Genomic DNA, 26886 nt, shown 5'->3' with positions numbered 1-26886 from the left:
GTCTCTGTTATCCTTCTTTTCCGTTATTCTTTCGCTTTGGACTATTTCTCCTCTCGCACATTGTTTTTCCTCACCCTAGTCTGTCTCTCCTCTTTCGACAACCCCACCCGAACCGGGTCCAACGTACACACTCGCGCACACACCCATAGAGGACAGCTGGCCTGAGGTTCATTCCTGTGGATCTTTGTCAGGCTGTGATTTCACAGTGCAGTGGTGTCCAGGAGGTATAGCCCTAACCTCAGAGGCTTTACCTCCCACTGCACTTCTTTCTCTTGTAATCAGTGTGACAGGCTCTGAAATTGTACATTCGCATATCTAAAAATATAAATGTGTTCATTCTGTGTCCCGTATAGCTCCACTGGTTTTGACAGGTGGCAGAAAAAACGTGCAGTCCTGGAAAAAGTACTGCTGTGCTGAAGATTTCAGTTAGCGTCAGCCTTCTTCTTGCCCGAAAGAAACACAGATATTTAAGCTGTTTTATTTAAGAATCTATGTAACATTAAAGGAAAATATTTACTTCAAGATTTTTTTTAATAACTTGAACTATCCTGAAGTCAACTAATTGGATAATGCCTGGAAGCTGTAACCAAATACTATTCTAACAGCTTGGACTTGAAAACACCAGCCTTTTTGTGTCTGTGTCTAAACAGGTAGTGATAAAAAAACAAGCCTAGATAGACACAATCTTCACTTTGAGGTTAACTCTTAAAGGGCCAGTTCGTTGATTTTCAACCTCAGTCTTATTATGCTATTATGGGGACCTAATGCCATTATGGTAGGAAAAAAAATGCTATTTCGCTCTGAGCCTTTGGAGGACGCTATCCGCTTCTCCAGTGTGCCCTGGAAAACCTCCGCCAGACTACGTAAAATGCATCATCTGGCGGAGGCCAGGGAGCTCGCCTAACTACACTTCCTCAATCTAGAGCCTTTTTTAACGAAGCTCCCTCTTCATGCCACATTGGACCACGGAACCCCGGTGTAAAGCCACCCCAGTGTGTGTTTTTAAATAGCTCTCCGGTGTTGCGGAAGCAAAACGTGCGTGAGGTGTAAACAAACAGCGCGTGCTGCAAGTACACACACACAGCGCTGTTCTGGCCTGCCGGCTCTGCTGTTTACACAGACATCATTTCACCTCTGTTATTCCTCTGTTACTACCTCCGATGCAGGCACAGAGGCTTCGCCCCGCCGTTACGCCTCTGTGCATTTTACATAGAAGATGTCATGTCTCGTTCAAAATCGGTGTTCAAAATTTGAAATGTAGACTGCAGACCTGAAGATTTTTTAGATGATCCACCGGTATATTCTGGTCGTGTTTCCGATTCTGTACCGCTCTGAGCCATTGCCTGCAGCGATCAATGTCCTTGACTGGAAAACGGTAGTATTTCACTCCAGCGTCTCTCGCTGGGACGTTTCTTTCAGATGGAGGGGTGCAATGCACGCTGGGTGTTGTAGGAATGTAGAATGGGCAAAACCACGAGCTGTTTGTGCAACTTTCTCCACAGCTATGGCGCCAATTTCAAATATTATTGCTTCTGTCGATTACAGAGAACACCAGCTTTGACTGACAGTGGCTTTTTCCAGGGGCGAACTGCTCCTGGAAACACTACCTTGTTTGTTTAAAAGAATGTAGAATCAAAGGAAAATACTTACTTCCAGATTTTTTAAGTAATTTAAACGATCTTGAAGTAAACTCCACCTACTGGATAATGCCTGGAAGCTTTAACCAAATAGTATTGTAACTGCTTGGACTTGAAAACTTTGCGGTTTCTGTGTCTAAACAGGTAGTGATAGAAAACAAACCTAGATAGACACATTACATCTTCACTGTGAGGTTAAGCTTTAAGAGCTTTATAGAACAAAAAAATCTTTTTTTTCACTGTTTTTATTCCTTGTTTAATACATTTTAAAACGAACAACATTTGACCTTCTGAAACCTGCATGGGAACCCAATTAGTGAAAGACTAACATTATGCTTCCCACTGTATAAATAACAATACGCTCATTCATGCTGCTGCAAACCAGGTGCTTTGGATCAACTTGGCATTTCAGACTGTACAAGTCTTTATCCATTCCTTAACTTCCTGTGCAGTCATATCTGAGGAGGTGATGGTCAACCACTTCCTGCCTGGCCTCAGGTGTCTCCGAGCTGACATGGAGCAACTTTCCCCTGAGCACGAGGTCAGGACACACATAGATGCATTCACACTCCTGCATACAGGCAGGAGAGGGGGGGTTTCATTCATGAATTCAGTGACTTTAGCCAGACTTTGTCTATTACAGCCAGGGCATGTCACACACTATTGGTACAGACAGACAGTCTGACTCTTCACCTATTTCTCAGACACACTCATACACACACCTCTGCCATATTTATTTGTGTCTTAGGATCTCACGCGATCCAGTTCATGTGAGCATTCTCCCAAGTTGACTAACCATCAGCTGACTCTTTTCCTATCTTCACATGCACTCTGTCTGTTAATCCTGCATACCAGGGGAGAGGAATTCTTTCCGAACGGGAACATGTGTGCAAAATCTGTATTTAATCGCTTTGCGACAGAATTAGAACCCAACATCTGTTGTGTGCCACTGTTTTGTAGTGAAAGAATGCTGTTTACAAGCTTGTGTAGGTGTTGTAACATTGTGTCATCTGTCTCTGTCATATTCCCCACAGGTTATTCTGAGTTCTATGATCAAGGAGTGCGAAATCAAGGTGGAAAACAGAGGAATGGCAGACGCGCAAGGGTGAGAACAAACAAAGAGTTCCATTCACACCATCACTTCTCCTAAATGGTTTGCGAAATGCTTGTTTTTGTTTCATGAGAAGCAGCGACGGCCGCAAGCGACGGCTTCAAAGTGGTAGTTAAGAAGAAGGCAGGAGGAGTAGTCCTACTGTGAGAAGAGGGGTCACTTACCAGTGTTGGAACGAGGCCCAAGTTGTGGGTTCCTTCAGCAGAGGAGAAGAGAACATGTAAGAGTGTTGGAGCCGCACTCGTTCGATCTTCTCACAGAAAGATGGAGCAGGGAAATGAGAGGAGTTGTTCTGGTTTGGAAACGGGCCACACTGTGGGTGTCTTTTAAAAGATGTTTCTCCCATCTTGTTAACATGTGTTTGGGGCTCATTAGAAAGAGAGGCATGCATGTATGGAAGCAGGAAGTCAGTATATGACTGCTCAGTTTAGGGTGTGTGCCCCAAAGTTATGAGTAAAAAGCGTGTATGCTGAATGAATGTAAGATCATTTGAGTCATTATTTATTATTTATTACCTGAAAACCTGATATTAGTCAGCACCCTGGGGCAGCTGTGGCTCAGTAGTAGAGTCGTTGTCTATCAATCGGAAGGTTTGCGGTTCGATCCCTGCACCCAAAATCGCTCCCGAAGGCATAGCCGTCTGGTATGAATGTGTTGGACTGGTACGCTGGTTGGAGACTGACACTTACATAATTCTAACAAAGAGTATGGTCTAGCCCTGCTCTTTTTGCAAAGTGTCTTTGGTTATAATTTGGCACCATATAAATAACAACGGATTGATTTTGCATGGCAGCCTCGGCTGTCAGTGTATGAATGTGTTTGAAAGGATGAATGTTGTGTAAAAGTACTTTGAGTGGTTGGAAGACTAGTAAAGCGTTACATGAGTGCCAATCTTGGATCCCATCGGCTACAGTCTGATGATGATGTAGCCTTTGGGGACAACGGTGAACATGCCGGGCATGTGGCCAACGGTTAGCGATAAAAGGCTTCCAGTCAAGACTTACTTTTACACAAAAAGACCTTTCTTGTGATTGACTCAATTAGCGGGTCTCATCTTTGCCAAAATTTCAACATAATGATGCAGATTACTAAAAAGTAAACATGAAGCTTTGTCAGGTCTGTCCTCAAGAGGAGAAGAAAACTACTTTTAAAATGCTCGTTTGTCGAACGGATGTCGATACGATCGTGATGCATTCGAGGAAGTCGTAAAATCTGAACCGCTTTCGTGACACAGCGTCAGGGAATTTATCTCAATTGAATTGAATTTTAGATCTAGAACGGATTGTTAGCGCTTAGCATGCAGATTTGTTTATAGAGATTAATAAGATGCAAAATTGTTGTCACATGACCACTGATGGGAGCTGGGATGTCATCACGGCGGATTACGTTCTACATTTCTATGTAGAATCTGTAAAGGGAGATTACATGAGTGCAGTCCATTTACCATTTAAAAAAGATGGCGCCGCTCTAGTGGCAGCTCTCGCCCGTCGCTGTTTTTGTTTTCGAGTTGTTTCTGATAATATTGTGCACTGTGTGTGCTCATTGTTGTTACCGGATATTTCCCCCATTGTGGAAGTCCACCACATAGTATTGGTGTTATTCTCTGTAGCTATTTATTATTGAGGTCTGGGGTTAAAGTTTTCCTTCTCCAGTGTAATAAATGTAGCATGCTAATGGTCATTCCTTCATGAGATGTATAAAAGTGTTACTTTCTCTGCCAATCTCCCATACACACTGAAGAAAAGTGATAAACTAAAAAAGGCCTTTATTCCAAAAGACATGAGGCAATATGTAATAAAAATAGTGTTAATGTTCTTCTCTAGAAGGCATGTGATGATGTTCACCAGTCAACACAGTCTGAGCCCTCTAAATTCGTTGGCTTTAGTTTTAAAATTTGATGTTTGTCCTCCTGTTGAGCAATGCAGCAGCTATGCAGCGTGTGGTAACTGCTCCGCTGTATCAGTGCGAGTACCAGCTTACTCAAAAGAGGAACTTTGTGAAGTCGTTAGACTGTAAAAATAGGGAGGGGGGCTGTATTGGCAAACAGCATTTCCCTTCTAAGAAACAAGAGTAAAGGTTGTCATGAGCTCATCAGCAGATAGTGGAGGATTAAGAAAGATTTATTTTCTGGGAAGTTGTGATTTTTTTTTTATGCCTCTCTTTCAGTTCATATATAAATAAAACAGCGAAACATTGTCGTTAAATCAATTTTAACCTTATCGCACTGGTTTTTTTTTTTATCACAGCTCCATGTCCATCGCCTCAAGTCTGGTGGGTGAGGACGCCAAGACCAAGTTCCTGAGCAAGATGGGTCAGCTGACCACCTCTGGTGCCATGCTGGCCAATGTCTTCCAGAGAAAGAAGTGACCGCAACACAGACGCAACGAACACTGCGACTAACTGATGACGGCCTGCCGTCTTTGGGAGCATTTCATTTGACTGGGAAAAGCATCGGTTCATCTTAAATTCGAAGAAAAACAAGCGTATTGTTTTTCAATTTCAAGGAATGAGGTTTGCTGATAATTGTGTTGATTTAAACGCAGCAGGACTACGAGCTCTTTAAAGATGAACGGCAATGTGTCTGCAGTGAACGCTGAGGTTTCCCACTCTGCCTATTATTCCTCTCCTTCATGCTTAATTATGACGGAGGCGTTATCAATGACTTTGAGTGTTGTTCATTTCAGAGAGAGGGGAGACGGAGGAAGAAACCGTATGGAGATTCACCCAATGTGTTAACAAGGGACTTGTTTCCTGGACGTTTCTGGACTTGAAGGCATCACAGAATTAAATTGAACATCTCGTATCAGAAGAGCTTCACTCGTCTTGGGAAAAAAAAAAAAAAAAAACTCTGAGCACCGCCTGCTGGATTTAATTTTGAATTTTAAACGCCATTTTGGAGCGAGAAGTCGGGCAGCAGATGCATTCATGTGCATTCGCCGTGGAATAGATGTCCTGAAAGACAGCAAGATGGCTGTAATGAATGCCTGGTGCAGCGCGTCTGCGCGGCTAAGACGTTTCGCCTACTTGAAGTTAGAAAAAAAAATGTCTTGCCTTTATTTCTTCAAAAGTCTGTCTCTGGTTTTTTGTTTTGATAGCTTCTATTTTATAACTTATTTATGTCTTAATGAAGGAAAAACATACCTTATTCCGACTTCCAAAGAAATTTGCACTTCACTTTACTGTTTTTGTTGTTTATTATATATATATTTGTTTTAATTCAGAGTCTTTTACGAAATGAGCATTATCACTACTGTTGGTGGATTTTTTTTTTTCGGGTTGAAGAGAACACTGAGCATCAATTATTCCCTCTCTGTCCGTTGCATCTCGTCTCTCTGTGTTGCGGTGCGTCTGATTATTGTATTTTTTCTAAAGTGGGTGTTCGGTTCTATTTAGTTCTTTTTCAATATGCTCTGAGAGAAACAGTTAATAACTGTATCATACACTGAACCCGGGAGGACGGTACTCATTATGTATATTTGAAATTGGTGTCATGGTGTAATAAACGATGAAGATCAGTTGTGTACTAAAAAGACTGCATGCGTCTCTGTGTGTGTGTGTGATGAAGGAAAACCCCGCGCTTTGTTTATGGCTCATGCTCAAAGAGTCGGCAGGTGTTGCAGGCTGTAAAACGAAGTCATTCCGCAGACAAACACGCACTCCTGCTCCTCGCGTCCAAACCTTTTGATGTCTACCATTGTCTATTGTGCTTAGAAACCAAAGTCCATGTTAAGGGACATTCCTAACAACTTACCCCAAATAACTACACATCTGAGTAAAAGTTCAGATGTGCCGCAAAGATAACACTATCTCTCAATCCGTGCTGAGTGCAATCATTTAACGCACAAAGTAGCAGAAAACGCACCGAGAATTTACATCTTGTCTATAATCATTTTGGGCTCTTCTGTTTGATCTGCAGAGCAATCAACCACATTTACATGTTGCAAATATAAATAGGTCAGGCCGGCTCTTAGAGCTGCACTCATTTAGTGGTTGAACATTACATGAGTGAACTAACAGCTTTTGATAAAGAAGAACATTTGCATATTCAGGCTAATATTTAACCAGCATTACTGATAACTCACCAGGTGGACAAATAATTCATATACGACAGGGGTGGAACAAGAGGGCAGCATGTGTGTTGCAATTCCTGTCTGGGCGTGCTTATGCATCTACTGTATATGTGACGGTAGATGTGTGTGTGCACAGACAGACACCAAATATGTGATTTGCATTTGTGGTAATAACTTTCTGCTAGACCCTTGATTACTTTACCATGTGGGTTTTTATCACCATGCAAATATATGTACCTGCATGCACATCTTAGTGTAATCCTGTGTGTTGTTGAAAACCCTCCTGGTATTTTGTTTGTGCAGAAATGGCGTCAGCAGGCAGCCCCAACTGGCACTGGCGATCCGTGTGACTCACAGATCACATCTGTTTCCAAAGCGAGCAGAAGCGACGCAGATCCAACCCTAAAACCACCGGAACATGGTGGCCGAGCCTTAATGTTGTTATTCCACCCTGCTCTGTGTGTACGCGGGGCCCATGTGCATGTTTTCAGCCCTGCGTACTTAAAGAGAGACTCTGCCGAAACCCTTGAAGCTCCCTCCAAAAATCGTGGCACCCAAACCAGGCTGCGGCTGCTTTCTTCCTCTATGGAACGAATGTGTCTATCATTAATGGGAACCATTCTGCAGCTTATGGCGTGTGTGTGCATTTTTGTACATATGAGCTGTCTGGAGCAGGCCTGCTTCATGGACTTTGGCTTGTTTGAAGTGATGCTAAGCAACACGACCCACATGCTTACAGAGCTAAACAGGCTAACCCGGGTCACTTTGAGTGTGACGCTTGTAAAGCAGCATGGTGTCCGCCTGCTGTGGAGCTACATTTTTATACATCAAAACAAGCTACATTGCGGCCTAACAGGCCTCTTTATGTTTCCAGTTCAGGGGGTGGACTTTGGTGCGAATATCTGGGTTGCGTTCAGAGTCAAGCTGAGGTTTCTGATTGCTAAAATGGTCCAATCTGGCTCTTAATTGCTACTGTGCAAGCTGCAAAGAGGCCCCGCCGCAAAACAGCTTCTCTCAGCATGTTTTTACGGGAAGAGGGGGAGAGCGTGGCCCATTACCTCCACTGGCTAAGCTTAAACCCCTCATTACACTTCCTTTTTCTCCCCCATTGACCTCATTAGGAGTTTCAAATATTAAAATCTATCTGTTCATCTCCACTGAATGTTAGGAACTGCAGAGGAGTGTGGTTATGCACACTTTTGTGCTTGTTTTTATGAAAATATTTGGAATATCAGTCGGCTATGTGAGGATTGCTGCACATAAAAACTGATGTTTTCTTTTCTCTCTCTTTCCAGTTGGAATAAAGATTGCTTCTCTTTTCCCCTCCTCTTCCCCCTCTCCCTCCCTTCTCATGCTGATCAGCCCCCGTTTGATCCACGCATGGCCTACGCATGCAATTTAATATTTGCATAACTGTCACCTTGAAGAGAACATTTTCTCCACACTCTCAAACCTTCTCTCTCATGGCCTGCCAAGGTTGGCCTGCGCGACTCTGCCATGCAAATTCAGAAGGGAAACACACCCAAGCTGTCTTGCCCTGGGAGAAGAGAGCAGCAATTTCCTGGAGACATTTAATATACTTTTAAATAAATGAGTCTGGTAGACTGTAGAAATGGTCATGACTTTTCCAGGATTCGCTAAATATGCTGGAACCGCCCACTCACTTAAGTGATGAATGGCAAGTGCAGGAAGGGAAATCTAAGAAAGTGACCACATGCTTTGCTTCCAATGTGCACAAGGTCATATCTGAACACACTCTAAATGGCACATACACACACATTGATTCAGAGAGAGAGAGAGGGAGGGAGGGAAAGAGCAAGGAGGGAAGAGAAGGGGATGAACTTTTCTCTTCACACATGACAACGTGGAGGAGTTCCCTCCCTCCCTCCCTCCCTCCTTTCCTCCGTCAGTTTTTACAAGCTGTTGCATGCAGCTTCCTCCACAACGCGTGGGTGAAAGCAGAAGGAAGATGAGAGGAGGAGAAGAGAGGTGGGAACTGCAGCTGCCTCTCTGGGAACGAAGGCACAAGAATGCCCTGTGAGACGGTGTGGAGGACCCGCAGCTTTTACGCACGCGAGAAGAAAGTGATTTAGAGTCGGATCTCGGTGTTAAGAGGCTTCTGCTGCGCTGAGAGAAGAAAAGTTTTGCTGCAGAGGTTGTCATTATTAAGCAGCAGAGATGAGATTTAACGGTGCTACACGTTGGATACTCCGAGGGTGGATAACATGCGTCCTGGTCAGCTTTTACGCACAGGTAAGCACGCACGTTTTGGTGTTAAAAAGGTTGTAAAGTCCGAAAATAAGAGAGTTAAGGATTAGTTCTGTGTATGTTCTGTCTCTGGGGGTCTACTTTTTTAGGGGCTGTCAAGTTTTTTCCCCGCAAAATATCGAGAACCATGATGCTTTGTTTTTCTTGACTAAATGGACAAGCAGATATGTAACAGTAAACCAGAGAATGTGACACCGCATCAGATGATTTTGTATGAGCTGGTCAGAGAGAGAGAAGGACAAAAAGGGAGGGGGGGGGTTGAATTTTTTACGCCCGGACACTGACTGGAAACAGTTTTGTTTGGGTCGAGTCCACCTCCAATGTTCTGACCGCAAACACGCCGCTGGCAACTGGATGCTCGTCTCCCCCCAACAAGCATTCTCTCCCGGTCCAGAGGGGACCGGCGCGGGCCAAATGGCTCATCAGGAACCTCATTTGCTCCGCCAGAGGAGCAGGGTCTAAAAAATAGATCTTCACGGATCCAGACTCCAACTAAAAGTGGTTTTATCCCCTTGAAGAATGTGATTGTATTAGGCCTGTGTTTCACTTTTAAACACCTTTCATAGCAGCACGTTTTGTGCCTCTGGCTACATCCAAAGAACCTTTAAAATCATTGGCATTGTAAAAACTAAATATTGTCTCAGCTGATGGAAAAAAAGTGAATGGCTATGACATTCTTTTGTCCGTGTTGTTGTTTGGACTATGCTGCTAACTCTGTCCAGGTGGAGGAGTTTATAAGATGTGGTTGTAGTGGTGGGACTGCTGGGCACCAGTCATCTATCACTGCCTGTTGGCCTGTGTTACCGTAAACCAGCATGGGTATGACTTTGACTGGAACAGACATCCCTATCTACCCTCTCTGCTCTGTGCTGCAAGAGAGCATGCTTAGTGAGGGCATCATGTCAATGCAGAGATCCAGAGAGTTAATGGCTCAGAAATGTTCTTCACGGCCCGTCAAATGCATGTCATACTTGTTGGAGTAGTGGTAAAAAATGAGTGTGCAAATACAGATGCCTGGAGGAGAAGTCAGCTGGTGGAAGGAGAGGCATATATTTCATGTGCGCTTTAAGGTGACACTGCAAACCTTTGGCTTTGGTAGGTTCTCACCGTGGTCTTGCCATTACTGACTCACAGTGTCTCCCCAAAGAATTCCCCTTCGTTTTCCTGGTTTTCAACCGCTTCATGCAATCTGCTCCAAATTGATTTCCAACTGTCTGTGCGACATTGAGCAATACAAGATTACTTCAAGATGTGGAACACTTAAAACTCAATATATCATGAATAAACTGAGCTTTGGTGGTTTCATTTACATGCCTGCCCACTCTGCTTCTGTACGTGTGATAGGCCAGCTTCTCTAGTGACTGACACGTGTCATTCAACCATCCATCAGTCGGGCCTACATCTGATGTTCCAACACCTCTTCAGTTTAATCCTTACTTTACTTTTTTATTACTTCCTGTAGCGCAGTCATACAGTCATCCATCCATCACATCAGCTATCAATGTTGTGTCTGCCTCGGGTTGAGCAATAACATTTCAATGCCTCGGGCATGCAGATCCAAACTTGATTTAACTCTGCAGACAACAAAGCCATTCAAAAGATGGATAAAGCATCCAGCGTTCTTTGTGTGACAATGGAGCTCTTTGTAGAGACAGGGAAATTAATGAAAATTGTTATAAGGCATTTAAAGTGTCTCTAACACACCCAGATTAAGCTCTGTCTGGATCAATAAAGTACAAGTAGCCCAGATTAAATTGGTGTCCGGGCTTGTTTTCTAACTTTTAGCTGTGTCTGTTCTTCCCTGGGAGGTTGAGTTTCCAGTTGAGTGTGCGATTTTCTCATTTTTTGCTCCCAGATTGTTGAATATCCTTGTCCTTGTTTAATTTTCCTGCTCCCTTCTTTGTCATATCATGTGCAGCGGAGGATTTGTCCCAGAAAAACAACCAGATTTTAAGATGAAACCAGAGAAGTATAGGCCCACTTTTAGATGCTCATATTGTTAAGGCATCAGAAGAGACTTTCCAAACCATAAAACACGATCTGATTCATGCATGTGGCATTCCAAAGCATTTGTTTTTATGGCCTTTAATAAGGTGCAAACATTGCACAAAGATTCAACTGTTTTGCATCACAATTTTACAGCACCTAATCATGAATATCTGAAACCCCTGGAGGGCTAAGAGGCTAAAAGTCACACTGTGCTTCTCTTGGCTCCATGCCTCTGGCTGCTGTGGCCGTTATGCAAATTCCCTGGTTCTTTGACAGCTAAAGGAATGCACTCTGTGTCACACTCCTGTTTGATATGATCGCACAACTGATGAGGGATGTTCAAAGATAAACAAAACAGCCAGGTAGAGATGATTAAAGGAAAGTCTCTGTTGGATTCACACAGGATTCAACATAAGTGTGTGTTTGAATCCATACAGAAGATAAAGTTAGCTTCGCGGTTTGATGTTCTATCCTGACCTTTATGACAACCTATAATCATATAGGGTGGATCAGCTCTTTTCCTCTTACATATATATTTAGTGAGGAAAAAACGTACGGCCTCGCATAGCTGAGACCAAATGTTTAGATGTGGCGGTAACAAAAATACAATTCCCAGCATTCTTTTGGCTTCCTTTGCACTCTGGCCCAGTTGTGTGGATTGACCACCAATGACTTTAAAGCTATCTATCCATCCATCCATCTATCTATCTATCTATCTATCTATCTATGGGAACCTTTCTGTCGCTTCTGCTGCAGCACATGCTCCTCATTACTGCTGCGGTCAGAGCATCATTATCCTCCGGTTTGGTTATAAAACAAAGCGAGGCTGATGTGCGAGAGGCTGGGTGGAGGTAATTAAACGCCTGGCGGAGTTGCGCTGTTGTAGCCTGAGGCCGGACAGGCAGTGAGACTTAACAGTTAAGAGTTTAAAGAGGAGGTGTGAGAAAGAGAAGGAGAGAATAAACAAAGGAAAGAGGGGGAGCAGGGTTTAGAAAGAAACGTTTTTGATTAAGGTTAAATGATTTTCCTGTTGGAACTACAAATATTGTGTATCTTAAATTGTCAATAAAGCAAGAAGAAAATTCAGTTGTTCCTCCAGATTAGCATTGCTGTTTAATATAAACTAATACCACTTACCTGGTTATTTTCAAAATAAGAGCGTTCTTATTTTAGCACTGTTGCCATCTCTACACAAGCAATGCTCTGAATTTACTGGCAAGGGAGACATTAATAATTAAACAATTTAATGCATGAATATGATCAAAAATAACATTTAATTCCAGGATGTTCAAACAGTTTTTATGCTAACAGCTGTATTCATTTTGGAAGCCCAGTCCTTGTAGAGGTGAGAGCATGAACAGCTGAGTAATATAACTTATATCATTATGAGGCTGTTGTGCGTTACAGTCAGACTGATGTATGTGCCAAAAAAAAAGATCGTAATAAAGTTTAATGACGTTAGCAGAAACATGTATTTGTCAAATTTCCTGAAACTGCGCTCATGTATCTCTTTACTTTACAAATTACAGTATGACTGGACTTGTGTGTAATTTCATGGGAGCTTTTCAGAAGGGCTGAATAAGACAAAGAAGGACGTTGGTCCGAGGTCAGAGTGCAGTCAGACCTATATATTTTTCTACCTTTATTTATAGACACGGTGGCTTTGGCAGAGATTCAGTCATAACAGCCAGATTCTCTAATTCAGCAATGTGGCGAGGAGTTCACCAGCCCTTTATTTGGGGTGGCTACAGGGTGTGTACATACGTGTGTGTGTGTGTGTGTGTGAGAGAGAGAGAGAGATAGAGCTTGCATGGCATACTTTGTAGGCTTTTTTACTAGAGTTGTACCAACACTGATACTAATAAATGCATCAGGTATCAACAGCAGTTTATGCCAGTTAATGCACCGATCCAATACCATAAGTAATTAGCCTAAAAAAGCAACAGGTTCAATATCATGTGATAATAACAACAAACAGCAGTGGTGCTAGCAGGCAGTGTAGTGTTAGTCGAATCTAGCAAAATGTGAGCAATCAGCGTTTTCCCATCAATATCATGGTGGTATATTTCTTTTAAAAGGCACTACTTGGGGTACGGATGCTTCACTGGTCACCTCTATCTTCCTTGCAACAAGAGCTAATCTATGCTAATGCTAAAGCTTACGCTCTTGAGGAGAATTAGCAATTTGGCACGTTAGAACTGAAAACTGAGGCAATCATTTTTTTTCTAATCTTACCATTTATGATGATGATTTACTTCTTCTACATGCTTTAAAGGGCCAGTTCGGTGATTTTCAACCTCAGTCCTATCATGCTATTATGGGGAGCTAATGCCATTATGGTCTGTGCCTTTGGAGGACGCTATCAGCTTCTCCAATGGGACCTGGAAAACCTCCGCCAGACTATGTAAAATGTAGTGGAGGCCATTGAGCTTGCTAAACTAAACTTCCTCAATCTAGGACGCCCGCCTCCGATGTCATGTTTTGTTCAAAATCGTCAGGTTTGAAATGTCAACTGCAGACCTGAAGATTTTTTAGACGATCGATCCACGGGTATATTCTCGACATATTTCGGATTCTGTACCGATCTCTGAGCCGTTGCCTGCAGCGAAACTGTAGTATTTCACTCCTGCGTCTCTTGCTGGGCTGTTCCTTTCAGAGGGAGGGGCGCAATGCACGTTGGGTGTTGTAGGAATGTAGAATGGGCGAAACCATGAGCTGTTTGTACAACTTTCTCCACAGCTATGGCGCCAATTTAAAATATTATTTCTTCTATCGATTACAGAAAACAACAGCTTTGACTGACAGAGGCTTTTCCAGGGGCGAATTGCTCCTTTAATTAAAGGTGAGGGTGAGGGGAGAAATAGATTATATAACAGCTTAAAGGTTGGTTGAGATCAGCAACCTGACGGCTAAAAAGCCGAAGCACATCCTGCTATATCATGGTGATATCACTGTAACATCTCATTAGTGGGGATGGGGAGATTATCTTCAGCCAAGTGTTTGATTACTTCCAAGACAAATGGAGTTGATTGCATTTAGTTCCATTTGGTTCTCCTTATGTAACTGGGAACTATTAGGGTTTGGTTTGCTGGTTTGGAGGGCGTACAGTGCTGTGGTCAGGTGCTCCTGAGAATGTGGAAAGTATTCCTCGGCACGTCTTGGAAATGTTATCCATTCTCTTCCTGACGTTACTCACCAACATGTCAAAGTATCACGAGTGGATTTGACAGATGTGTGGGGAAAAGTGTGGGGATTATTGGGGAAAATTAACATAGCATTGATGGAAGATGAGTGTTTGTAATCAAGAAGGTCGTGAATTTTTTTGGGGGGGGGCGGCATATTTTCTCATAATATATGCTGTCATAGGATAACAGACTATTCAAGAGTAATTATTTGCTTCCTGTCACATAGAAAGCTTAATTTAAAAAACAATAACAGAAAAACTTTTTTTCTTGATATTTTTTTAGAATGTGGTCGCCAAATCTGTCAAGTGTGATGAAACACAATACTTAAAAGGCTCCAGATGCTGCAATAAGTGTAAACCAGGTAATAACACACACACACACACACACACACGGATTGAAGTATACAACAAGGAAGTTCTGTGCGTGTCTTGTTTACTCAATAGAAGCATCATAAAGTAAAAATAGATTTCCATTCACAAAGATCCTTCATGAAAAGAGGAAGGATGTTTAAAAATGTAACTTAAGGTTAATAAAAGCTCAAAACACATTCACGATGACGTTTGACCCACTAGAAGTACGCACTTCTTTAAAAAAAGGGAAACAGCCTTAGTATTATTAATTTCCTTCTGCTTCTCCCTGTTCTAAGTGGTAACTGTGCGTATATACAGGTTGTTAAATCCATCTGTCTTTTTACATCTCTCCCTTTTTTTCATTAGGCCACAGCGTGTATTCTGACTGCACTGACTCCCAGGAGACTAAATGCCGGAGATGCAATCCTGGCGAATACCAGCCTGGCTGGACCGAGGAGATGAACTGTGTGCCGCAGAAGATATGCGACCTAGGTCAGTACCTGCGGCCTCAAAAAATAATTTAAAGATTTTGTTACTTTCGCCTTCACAATACAAGTCTTTAAAGCTCCTGTGAGGAACTTTCAGTTTGCGTTGATTTTAGCACCCCCTGTGAACAAAGCCGTACCTCGTATCTCTTTGGTAATTTTGTCCTGTACATGCTTAAGTGGTGGTTTTTAACAACAAACACAGGAGATTTAAAGCTCCTATGAGGAACTTTCGGTTTGTGTTGATTTTGGCGCCACCTGTGGACAAAGTAGTACCTCTTATCTTTTGCTGATCTTGTCCTGTATATGCGTTGGAAGCGTTTTTTTTAACAAAAAATCTCATCCTGGTTTCTTATTACATTTAAATGTATCAATCGCTGTGGATCTTGATTGCTGATTTGGCAGCGCAAAGTTAATGGCCTCTTCTGGCACCTTCCCCCCTGCAGCGGTTACAGGCATTAAAAATAATTGTAAAGATATAATCGATCTTGTTTCTGATGGTCTTGTTTGCTGGTGTAGGTCATACAGAGGCATCAGTGTTAATTTCAGTCAGTTTCATAGTCAGCTATAAACTCCTCACAGGAGCTATAATTTGAGATTATAATTACATAAGTAGTAATTTTTGTTTGCCCCAGTTTACTTACACTGGAGAACAAAAATCGACAACATTACATTCTGTCTCAAAGATTACCACAAGGTTAGAGACATCTCTGAATTACTGCCAACAAAGGTTAAAGTTAAGGGTTTGCCAAAGTAGCTTATAGTGTTTGAAAAAGCTCTGACCCTCATAAACTGTGTTTAATGATGATGAATTGAACCATAAATAAAGTATTCTCCAGGAAACTGTCTCATTGGCTGAAAATGTGAAAATGAAATTGCATCAATTTGGGTCATTATCAAAATGATCTGTAATTCTTTGGAACAACGCCACTTCCAGACTCTACACAAGCAGCAACACAGATACAATCTCAGCCTGTTGCCACACACATGATTCAGACGTACCTCCGCACCAAACGTCTGCCTCTTTGACCTTCAGGTAAGGGTTTCATGACGAGGCCGGAGAACTTTGTAGCACAGGAGCCGTGTCGATGCTCCCCCGGCCGCCAATGCTTTCCCATCAACTGTGAGTACTGTGAGAAGATCCCCACCTGCGCCCCTGGATTTGGACTGGAGGTGGACCCTGGTGAGACACACCTACATAAAAACACACCTCATGTATATAAAACAATGTATTACAGAGATATACAACACGTATGTTGTTCATTCCAGAGTCTACTCTTGGGAGGAAGATCTGTGTGAAATGCAAAGGAGGCTTCTTCACTGCTGGGAACAGCGGTGAGCAGTGCAAACCATGGACCATGTAAGTGTTAAGAAATTCACCCACATGTATGCAGTTTTTGCCGGGAATCTTCTAATGTTGTGAAGGGGAAATGTAGTTTAGAAGCTGTCCTCTGCCTCACCACCAGCCAGCTGTTATGAGTAATACTCACACCACTTCCTCTGGAACCCTGGAGCAGACACCAGCTTCCACTGACGTTGGAAAGGCAGACAAAAATGTTGTTTTTCTCTCCATCTGTCCTTCTTTCGGTCTTTCATCATTTACCGATCAGCCTGAGTAGGCTGGCAGGTTCAACTTAAGACAAAAACACGTTGAGTTGTGCAAGTATTTCTCATCATTTTTGTTTTTGTGATTTGATCGTCTCTTCTAGTTGTAAGGCTCAGGGCAGGCGTGAAATACAGCCAGGCAGTGCTCAGGCTGATGCAGTGTGTGGACCACATATCTCTGGTAAGACATGGACACTTCACTGCAGATTGTCACCATTCAAAGCCAACTGAATGCAATACTCAAAATAAAGATGCACTTACCTATAGCAAATATCCTCCAGCTACTTGTAATGATAATGTAAATGTAGGAAAGGAGATGAGATAAACTGTCTAGTTTAATGTATCTATGGAAGACATTTCTGGTTGACAGTAGATGTATGAGTTCAAAAGCAAGCTCTGAACTCTACTCTTTTGAAGCAGCAGCTCTCTCCTGGGTTATAGTATCGGTGCTGTCAGTCATCACAGTTCTGTGTCTCCTCATCCTGCTCCTCTTCTGCTACAAGGACAAACTGAAGTTACTCTCTGGTAAGTTACAGTCATGTTAATCTATAAGTTCTCCTGTATCTGAATGTTTCATTATTATTCTTTACATGTGTTTATGACTTATTTCAAGCTTTCCTACATTTCATTTATTGGCTCAAAACACTTACATTTGCATACAGTGGTGCACATTACACAGTACATAAAAACTAAATCTTCAGATTTGACTTCATTGACTTTATAGAGTTGCCTCTTTGCTGGACCAGGAATCATTAGGAATTTGTGCGCCAGCATTTTCTTCCGTATTAAAGTTGTAATCTCGAAGATCTCAGTTTCGTTCTCTTTGGCAGCACCTATAGTGATTAACGGTAATTGCGGGAGCACACTTTCCAGATATCCAGACAGTGTTGCATGTGTGACGTCCACGGTTGGCTCTCTTGATTTACCTCGCTGACGGTCGCTTTCCTTTTTAGACTGTTTGCCTTCATCTGAACGTCGAATTTGTTTCTTTTTCTTTGGATTTTCACTTATTGTTGAAGTTGTATCTGTAGTCATCGACCTTTTCTTTGTTTGTTCAGCCATAGTAGATTACTGTTTACTCGCAACACTTGCAGAGACCAGAAAAGCAGCCGCTTAGCTCCTCCTACCCTCTCTGGCAGACCAACCACTGCTGGGTGATGGAAAACGTGTCACTAACTGGGCGCCGCTTGTGATTTTTTCCTAGAAAGTCACCACAGACACCCAGTCCATAATACTGCAAATACAAAGGCTTTCATCAGTGGGCCATAGGCTCAGTCACCATTGTGTTACCTCATTCAGCGATAGATAGTGACTTAACAGACATTTATTTAAATGAAAATCTTTGAGATTATATCTTTAATTTACAATATGTTTTTATTTGTCTAGTGAATCTGCGATCCTGTGTCCAGAATCTGAAGAGGACGAGGATACAACAGGTAAAGTGGGATATCAGTTAAAAGGGGAAACCTACTTTTTAGTTTTTCATGAAATATATGACAGATTTGGGGAAATAGACTATAAGGCCTATGTAGTCTTTACATCCCTTTCTTCATTGTTTTTGTTGTTCCAGGAGACCTTGGCCCCTCTTTACCACAGCGGAGCAGGAGGAGGAATCGGAGGAGGCCCTGGAGGACCCAAATGCAACCCATGTGAAATGACCAAGCTCATCTGCCAAGCACCCCAAAGCCCCACTGATGGGCCCCTGTGCAACTTCCCCACCACTGTTCCTGAAGTCAAGGTCTCTCTGCCCCCCACAGAGGAAGAAGGCAAAGGAAAGACGGTGATGAAGGACCACAGTGAGGGGTCTGGAGAACCTGAGGAGGTGTCAGAAGAAGAGGAGGTTGTGAGTGTGTCTCCTCTTTTGGCAGGCTCTTGTGTGTGTGTCGTTCCCATCCGTGAGCCATTGGAAGTAGGGGAGAACGAGGACTGTAGCCAGGCTGTGAGCTCGGGGATTCCTGGGACCTGCTCATGTGGAGGGCTGGATGGAGAAAGGGACGAAGATGAGAGTCGGAAAGAGGAGATTGCAGACAGTGGCGGAAAAAGGATGGTTTCATCCAAGAGTGACACAGGTGTAGCATCTCTCGTCTCTCTTTCTCCTCCTCTCGTCCACACCTCCTCTGTAATCTCTCCATCCAGTCCACTTCCTGAACTCTGCCTGCCGTTGACTCAGGCTCAGGTGAGACCAGAGTTCAAACCTCACCTGACTGACATGTCCCTGTTAAAACAGGAGGAATTTTACAGACTGACAAGCACAGATTCCACCTCAACAGAGAACAGTACGACCTCCGCGATGACCTCTGTCAGCCCCTTGATGACCTCCTCGTCTGTAGGAGATCTGTACCTGGACAAGCCCCCAGAAGCCTCGAGCCAGGGGCTTTCCTTGGGGGACAGCAGGGGGAACAAGCTCTTTTCTGTGGAGTCAGGGCTGGATTGTTCACCTGAGAGCCTCCATAGTCAGCTGGCTGAACCAACTCTTACCTCAGGTAGGTGAAAATGTAGCATCTCAAGATTTTGAACTCATTTGTATGGAAGCCTCTTTCTGCCAGAAAAAGAAAAACAGATTAGATTAAAAAATAGTTACCTAATAATTATTCTTACTTCATACTCATACTTGATCATAGTTTTGACTTTATATACACTTTATAGTACATTTAACTTACTATCTTATAATGAGCACTTAGTATGCATAATGTGAAAGTCAGTTATTTAAAATTATTCTAGTAATCGGACTCGGTGTAATGTTATTGTAACTTAAAGTAAAAAAAATACTTGTATACTACTTTTATAAAAACAAGTTAACAAATTGCTCCATACACATAAGAGTCAATAGAAACATTAATGATTAAATAAATCATATAAATAAATATTAGGGCTGTCAAAATGATGAATAAAAAAAAATAACACGTCAAAAAAAATAACGCAGATTAACCACACTCTATTATATCCCCTGATCTCATACGTCCCTAATCATTCTAACGTGTACGGCAGCTTTGTAAACATGACGGAAGCACATGAAACGTTACCTTACTTTTAGATTATTATTTTATCCATCTCAGATCGATCAACAAGTGGAAAATTTAGCATACCTGTTCAACACACACGCTCTGTAGAGAAACATACAGACAGAAACGTCCTCTTGTACGTCCCCACTGTAAATTCAATGATTTAGCAAGCCGTCTTTTCCTTTTAAAATAAACCTAAATCTGTCGCTTTTTTAAAGCTTGTAAAAGGTGCCGATGTCATTTGATAACGATTGATTGTTTTGAGACGCTACGTCATTAATAACATACCTTGTGCAAACGCAGCTCACGTGCTTTGAAAACTGAATCGCGAGAGAAAATATTTAACTAACTGTGATTTAATAAATCAGACTGCTGATGAAGACAGTAAACAAAACGAGGGGGGTGGGGCCAGCAGCTGTGTGCAGAGAGCAGAGGTGATCAGATTGAAGTAGTTGGTGAATTAACAGTTAACAATATGAAGAAGAGAGTACAATTTAAGTGTGGAAGTAAGATATAAAGATCTAGAAACTAGAGATGGGGACGAATACTCGAGTACTCGAGTTGACGTCATTATTCGAGTAATGCTACACTATGTGTTGTTTTCGGCTAAAGTAGTTTAACTCAGTTAGCTTACATGCACTTTTTCAGCCGAGACCAGGAAAAGTGATGTCTGGAAGTACTTTGACAAAAAAGACGATGAGAACGTGCTGTGAAAGATATGTGGTGTTAAAATTGTCTATCATAGAAATACTAGTTTGATGATCAACCACACATGCTTAAAGCACAAGGAGAAGCCAGTGGAGACAGACACAGGCAGTCTCGCATCACATCATTTACTAGCCCTATTAGCACACGCCTATGTGATGACCAGAGCGGAGAAGATTAGCCTGCTAATAACGACAATGGTGACTGAAGATATCCTCCTATTAAGCTTTGTGGAAGGAGAAGGCTTCCGTTAGCTGATACTGTTTGTTGAGCCGGAGTTCAAGCCACCGTCACGCCTGACAGCTGCTACGAGAGTGAAAAACATGTATGAGGAAAGCGTTAGTTTGCTCAGTAAGCCTATTTTTATTATCATCATCATTAAATTGAACGTATTATTCACGGCTCATTGTTGCGTGATGTTATTTCTTATATTTTTCATGGGAAACTGCAGCTAAAACTGCTGTAAATTAAGTTAATTTAGAGTTACGTGTTAAGCAACACAGAACAAAAGTCCATACAGTCCTCTAACGAATGTTACAACAATGTTAATTGAAGGGCCCGTTAAGGTTCTTCAGTAAATGCATTGGAAATTGCACTTGCTTTCCATTGTTGGCTTTCTATTTACATTAATGCGAAAGTGTTTGATAGTAATGTTCTCTTACAGGCATATAGCCTACTATTTCCGGGCCGGGAGGTCCGTGTCCGACGTGTGTTTTTTTACGTGAAAATTTATTAGCGAGTACTCGATTACTCGTTCATTAGGTAATTAGATCACTCGAATATTGAGATTACTGGAAATGCCCATCCCTACTAGAATTATTAATTACAAAGACTGTAATTAATTTGATTTTTTTAATCGCCTGACAGCACTAATAAATGTATAGTGAGCTTGACAAAAAAAAAAAGTAAAAATTAGAATGAATTAAAAAATAATAATTAAAAGACATTCACACTTTCTTTTTCCAAACACTAAAAGTTTAACTTATTCTGCATAATTTTAATGTGGGAAGTCAGTCTCATTATTATGATTTAGTGTTATTTTTGTTTTACCATAACAGTTTTATTTTATTTTTATATTGGACTCATTCTTTTTTTTTCTGGGCAGAAGTGGGCCTCCATACATCAGTCTGCAGATTTCCATTCAATTCAAGCTATATTTACCTCTCTTTTGGGGTAACAGAAAGATGCTATAGATCTGGATGCACAGTAGATACACACTGGATATTTTTACAACTCAACAATGTCAATGAAAACTGGATTCACAGTGGTTGTGAGCTGTGGGGATAAAGGCTCATTACAAAGACTGTGGGACCACAGTTGCGTGTGCCAGGTCGGCTCTGTGTTCTTTGTTTGTATAGGCAGTCAACACTGTATTGTCGGAGGGTCGAACCCCATACATAATTTGATTCACTACATCGCCGTGTTACTTTCCACAGAGTAGGTTGTGCTGGCCACCAAGAATAACAGAATAAAATTTTTGTTGGTTTAAATGGAAAGTTTTCACTGTCACATGGTTGAGCTTGTTTTGTTCTCACAGAAACTTTAACACACTGCCAAAGATCAAGCAAAATCTCCGGGAAACAGATTGAAGTATTGTGCCTCAAATATGAGTGGTTATGGTTAGTTATAAAAGCACAGGGCAGTCTGAGCAGGCCAGGGGTAAGATTAAACTGGGGTTTTATTAGGTGAATATGCTGAACACAACCTAAAAACAGAGGTTTGGTTTCGGAAGAAGAAGGAAAAGTTTGTGTAATTGCTTCCAAGAAATATGTTTTATTAAAGCCAGTATTGATAGTTGGACCACACATGCAGTAGGAATAAGATATGAGTGTTTGAAGAGTGAGTGAACCACCAGAACCACACTCCTTCAGTGTTGCGTTTGTGTGTGTGTCAGTGTGAAGTATGCCATCTACAAAGCTCCTGTTTACCCAGAGTTCCATAGGGTTGCGTAAAGTGACCACTGCTTTAATTGAAGCAAGATGTGCGCTGCTTGGGTAATACTTAAAGAACCCTGCTCACCCAACAAAAACACACTCGAACTTTTGAAGACTTTTTTGACTCTCACTGATGACGGGGTACTTTAATTACATGCTTGCTGGCCCGAATTGGACACCGTTTCCCATCATGCAGTAATGACAGGTGATTAAATAGGCTTCCCGCACATGGTATTTAAAGGTCAGGAAGGTCACCTGTTCAACTAGTCCACATTGAAAGCTGTCAAGTTTACATCAGGCTTATCTGTTGGCCACTCAGCAGCTTCTCTGGAACAGTTTGTTCAAGGGCACTACAACTGAAAGTAATGAAGCATTTACATGTCGACTAGTCAGGATTCAAACTGGCAGACATCGAGGTAAAATAAGAACGATTTTGGAGGAGAATTGTGTACAGTTGTGGTTTCCTTTGGATTGAAAAGAAGCGGGGTTCTATAAGAGTTCAACTTTATTCTTCGGTTTAAAACCCTGTCAGTACAATGTACCGCTTCAATTGTAGGGCATCCAGAAAAATCAGCTTGGTATTAAGAAAGGATAAACAATAGAACCCAAGCAGATTCCACACAGCTTTGTTTTCAAACTTGCGGTGAATTGACATATTTTCAAGCTAGACCCCTCAGACTGCTATTCCGGGAAAGGCTCACACATGGGGAACACAGAGACACACTCTGTCTGTGTGTGTGTGATTGTGTTTGCAGTCTTTGCAACTTTATAGGGGCTATGTGTGCTTTTTAGTTTATGTGTGTGTGTAGGAGGAGAAGCGTCTGGTCGAGCTTGTTTGCTTACATTTATTGTGATTATGTGTGTGTGCGTGCAGAATGTGTGAATAGATGAGGCATGAGCTGTGAGTCAGGGAGGGTCGGTCTGCTCGTTCTGACGCCTGGAGAGTCAGACGGGAGGCTGGATAAAATTAGGAACCGGAGGCTTAATGTGGTGAAAGATGGTGAACGACAGAATAAAAAACCCACTGTTTATTCGCTAATTCACCTGGTTGTCTGGAATTCATCTAATGGCATGCAGGGATCAGTACAAGTTTGTGCAAATGTTTTGGAGGCAGGAATCATGTGGTGGATGAACAAATACTGGAGTTCCTGAAAAACATAGAAAAAGTTGAGCTGTATTTTTTCAGCCATGTCTGTAAAACCCAAAACTCTTAGAAAAATACCTTGTTTTTGGAGTTCTTGAGTTTCTCACGCTAAAAAGCGCTGGACACTAAAGGGCAGAGAGGATATGATATGGCGGTCTATGTAGCCGTGGTCATTGTGCATTGTCATTACACCCACTGTCCATTTGTCATCCGAGGTTAGCCAAAATATAGTCCCTTCCTTCGCTTGCATCATGAAGAGGGGCGGCTCTATGTGCCAATGTGTAGAGAAATAACACAACCATACATATATATATATACATATTTCTACACACTTCCAAATAAGGTGTCATTGCATTTGTCATTTTCTAAAAAAATAAGAGTGGGAAGTGTTGATTCATTCCTCATAAAACCAAGGATGTTGTCACACTAGCCCACTCGCTAATAATATGTGCAATATATTCCCTAAATAGGTTTTCTTATTGCCTACGTCTTAATGTGTTTTCTACTACTCACAATGTCTTCTTTTTCTCCCTTACAACATTTTTATGTCCAGGTCAGGTGTCTGGAAACCACAACACCACCTTCATCTCCAGCGGTCAGGTGATGAACTTCAGCGGGGAAGTCATCGTCGTCTACGTCAGCCAGACGTCTCTCGGCAGCGACGGGGTGGAGCAGGACGACGCTTTTGGAAGCCCCGTCCAGGAGGAGGCCAACGTGACGGCCCCGTTTTTTCAAAGCAGCCTAAGGTCACAAGGGGACTCTTATTCCCAGAGGACCTTGCAAGAAGAGACACTTCCAGTGCAGGAAGCGATGGTGGAGCGGCATCTGGGAAAGTGAAAAGAGACCAACAGCTTTATTTATCAGTTCAATGACAATGCAAAAAAGACCTCTGATCATTTCTGTTTTTTTATATTATAGCTCCAAATTAAATTGGGATAACACAATGTGTCCACTCTACCAGCTTTCCATACAACAAGAAGATAAAAGCTTTAATTCAAATGAGGCTGGACAGTCAGGTGACGATCTTTAACGGATATGAAGCCATCAGTTTTTTACACACTAGTCTCTAAAATCTTTCCTGAAGTGCCTTTTTTCTTTTTCCAGTACAAAGCTGCAGGCTTTTTCAAATGGAAACCCCCTCCACTCCAGACAATGATGGGGAATTTTGATGGGAATTGGATGTGGAACTAGATTTTAGAACGGAAGAATGTCTGGGTACAGCTGGGTAGTACCAAAGCACTTACTTCATTTCACGTTCCCCGTCTGTCCTCATTAAACAGCCCAGGTTAATGTCTGTTCTTGTTTTTAACTGGTCTAAATTTGACATTTGGATGATTTGAAGACTTTCCTAACATAACAAAAATATCCACCATGTGGAAATAATTGTGTTTGCTCTCACAAATTTCTGCCACGAAAGTAAATATTTTTATGGTAGAAAATTCAATCTTTTTGGGACATTAAGAACTGGCAGGGGAGGATGAACATTCATCCAATAAATAGTGTTGAATTTAAAACATTTCTCTAAGTTAATTTCCCTTTCTTTCTGGTTTGCAGGGTTTAACAAAAGCTATTTTACAATAATGAGACACATCCGGTTTTGGATTGATGCTTGTTTATCCTGTTTTTAGATTTTTATTTCTCTCCTATTGCACCACAAGTGCAGTGTGTGTCTTTAAAAAAATGCTATGCATTTGATAAGCTATTTTATTTCTGGTTTGTTCTGTTTTCATTGTGTTTTAATGTAGCCTTAATGAAGAAAAGTCCAATGTCAGCCTGTTTATATAAAGTTTTAATTAATTTTACAAAGTAGATTTTTTATGTATTATTTCAGTGATCAATGGTTGTAAATATTTCAAATGTTTGAGGTTTTGTTGGAACAAAAAATGAGTTTTCTTTGAGCTTCCTCTCATCTGATTCGAGGTGTGGATGTGTGAAGTCGAGCCTTTTACAGCGGGCCAAACACACACTATATGAGTTAAAAGGGACTGTTTAATCACGACCTCACCACATGTATGGAGCCATTCAGTAATTATGTACATATCAATCAAAGCTGTTGCAATGAATGACTGAAAGAATATTTTGATTTGAATTAAATCTGTTTTGCATCTAACCCTGTCAGCGATGGCTGCTATCCTGCATTCTGTGGTTTCTCTCTGTCAACTTTCCTATTCTGGGATCGAGAAATTACAGTGAACGAGGCATTTATCTCCTCAAGACGATCTATAATCTTTGTGAGGCAATGCTAATTACACATGTGGCGAGGCCTCTCTGTCTTTGTCCCCGTGTTGACAGACAGGCGGCCTTTCATCAGGCCTGGGGATGTTGCGCAGCTGTGAGGAGAAACTAATCCAGCAGTCAGACCAGCTAGCGTCACAGAGAGACCACATGAGAGAAGCTGGCAGCACTCATTTAGGCCTGGTTTGGGTCAGCAGGAGTATGTTTATATATGTGTGTACGCGTGTGTGTGTGTGTGCATGTGTGTTAAGTGTGCATCTCGTCTCGGCCTATTTTATGGTTGTTTGTGAAAACAGGAAGTTATGACTAGCTCTCACATGGTTTACATGAGACTCGGCTGGACGGCCAGCACAGAACCTGACTGTAGATGTAAATGATTTCAGTTTTTTTCTTTCTTCTCAGCCTTCAGTGTGTGAGAAAACAGTCTCTCAGTTCACTGAAATATTTAGGTAGCTGCTTCAGACTGCCCTCTTGTGGTTGCTGTATGTTAGGACTACTTAAGGAAAAGAAATCTCAAGTAAATATGAAAACTGGGACTTAAAAAGGGAGGCATAAGCATTTTATGTAAGCACGCATTACATTGATTAGATATAGGGTGGTAGGGTGTGATATAGGGTGTGGTCTAGCGGTTCTAGGATTAACACGAACTGCCAACGGGTAAAATTTACCCACAGCTGTCTTTTGATTGTATGAAACCTTTCTTCCAGGGAATATTCAAGCCCCCCAATCTTTAACTTTTCTTAAAAGTGTGTTCGGTCCCCCCTATTGTTAAAAAAACATAAAGTCAGATTTTAAAAATGGCCATTCAGCCAGCGGGTCAAATTTACCCAAAAATAGAACGCCGTCATTTTCGGGCTATTCATTTCGCACCTCTAGATTGATACATTGTATGTTGCTATGGCAACTCCTTTTTTTCTACTACTGTGTTTGTCATCAAGTTGCTCATCAAGTCATAAACTCCAATTCAACATGGATAAGAGGAAGAGATGCATGAATGTAAACAGGCATTAGGTTTACTCAATGCCTTGCGTGAAGGTGAGTCTGATGGTGGGGAGGCCTCTGGACTATATCTGCTGCTTTTTGGTTTGTTTTCTGTGAAACACCTTGTTCAGAAAGTGCTTTGCAAATAAAGTTTATTGTTATATTTCATTGTCATGTTGTCATTT

At 41.8% G+C, this 26886-nt stretch overlaps 2 protein-coding genes across 7 annotated transcripts in view; both read left to right on the top strand.

The window, feature by feature from the left end:
* Positions 1-6278, top strand: part of relch (RAB11 binding and LisH domain, coiled-coil and HEAT repeat containing) — a 43153-nt gene extending 36875 nt beyond the window's left edge. For all 6 annotated transcript variants that reach the window (XM_069667273.1, XM_069667272.1, XM_069667271.1 and 3 more), the window contains 3 exons: positions 2090-2178; positions 2672-2742; positions 4995-6278. In XM_069667273.1, coding sequence (XP_069523374.1) covers positions 2090-2178; positions 2672-2742; positions 4995-5115 — 281 coding nt within the window. In that variant the 3' untranslated portion in view covers positions 5116-6278. The remainder of the gene's footprint in view (positions 1-2089; positions 2179-2671; positions 2743-4994) is intronic.
* Positions 6279-8788: 2510 nt separating this feature from the next.
* Positions 8789-25584, top strand: tnfrsf11a (tumor necrosis factor receptor superfamily, member 11a, NFKB activator). The gene is made up of 10 exons (XM_069667015.1): positions 8789-9071; positions 14543-14621; positions 14977-15102; positions 16132-16278; positions 16365-16455; positions 16805-16881; positions 17118-17225; positions 18087-18136; positions 18271-19183; positions 24039-25584. The coding sequence occupies exons 1-10, from the start codon at positions 8997-8999 to the stop codon at positions 24320-24322; spliced, it is 1950 nt and encodes a 649-aa protein (XP_069523116.1). The 5' UTR covers positions 8789-8996; the 3' UTR covers positions 24323-25584.
* Positions 25585-26886: the final 1302 nt, after the last annotated feature.

The sequence above is a fragment of the Semicossyphus pulcher genome, unplaced genomic scaffold (genome assembly GCF_022749685.1).
Source record: "Semicossyphus pulcher isolate SPU_LCO1_2020_fin unplaced genomic scaffold, fSemPul1.0.p SCAF_18, whole genome shotgun sequence".
Taxonomy (NCBI): Eukaryota; Metazoa; Chordata; class Actinopteri; order Labriformes; family Labridae; genus Semicossyphus; species Semicossyphus pulcher.
This window is presented reverse-complemented; position numbering and strand designations above follow the sequence as displayed.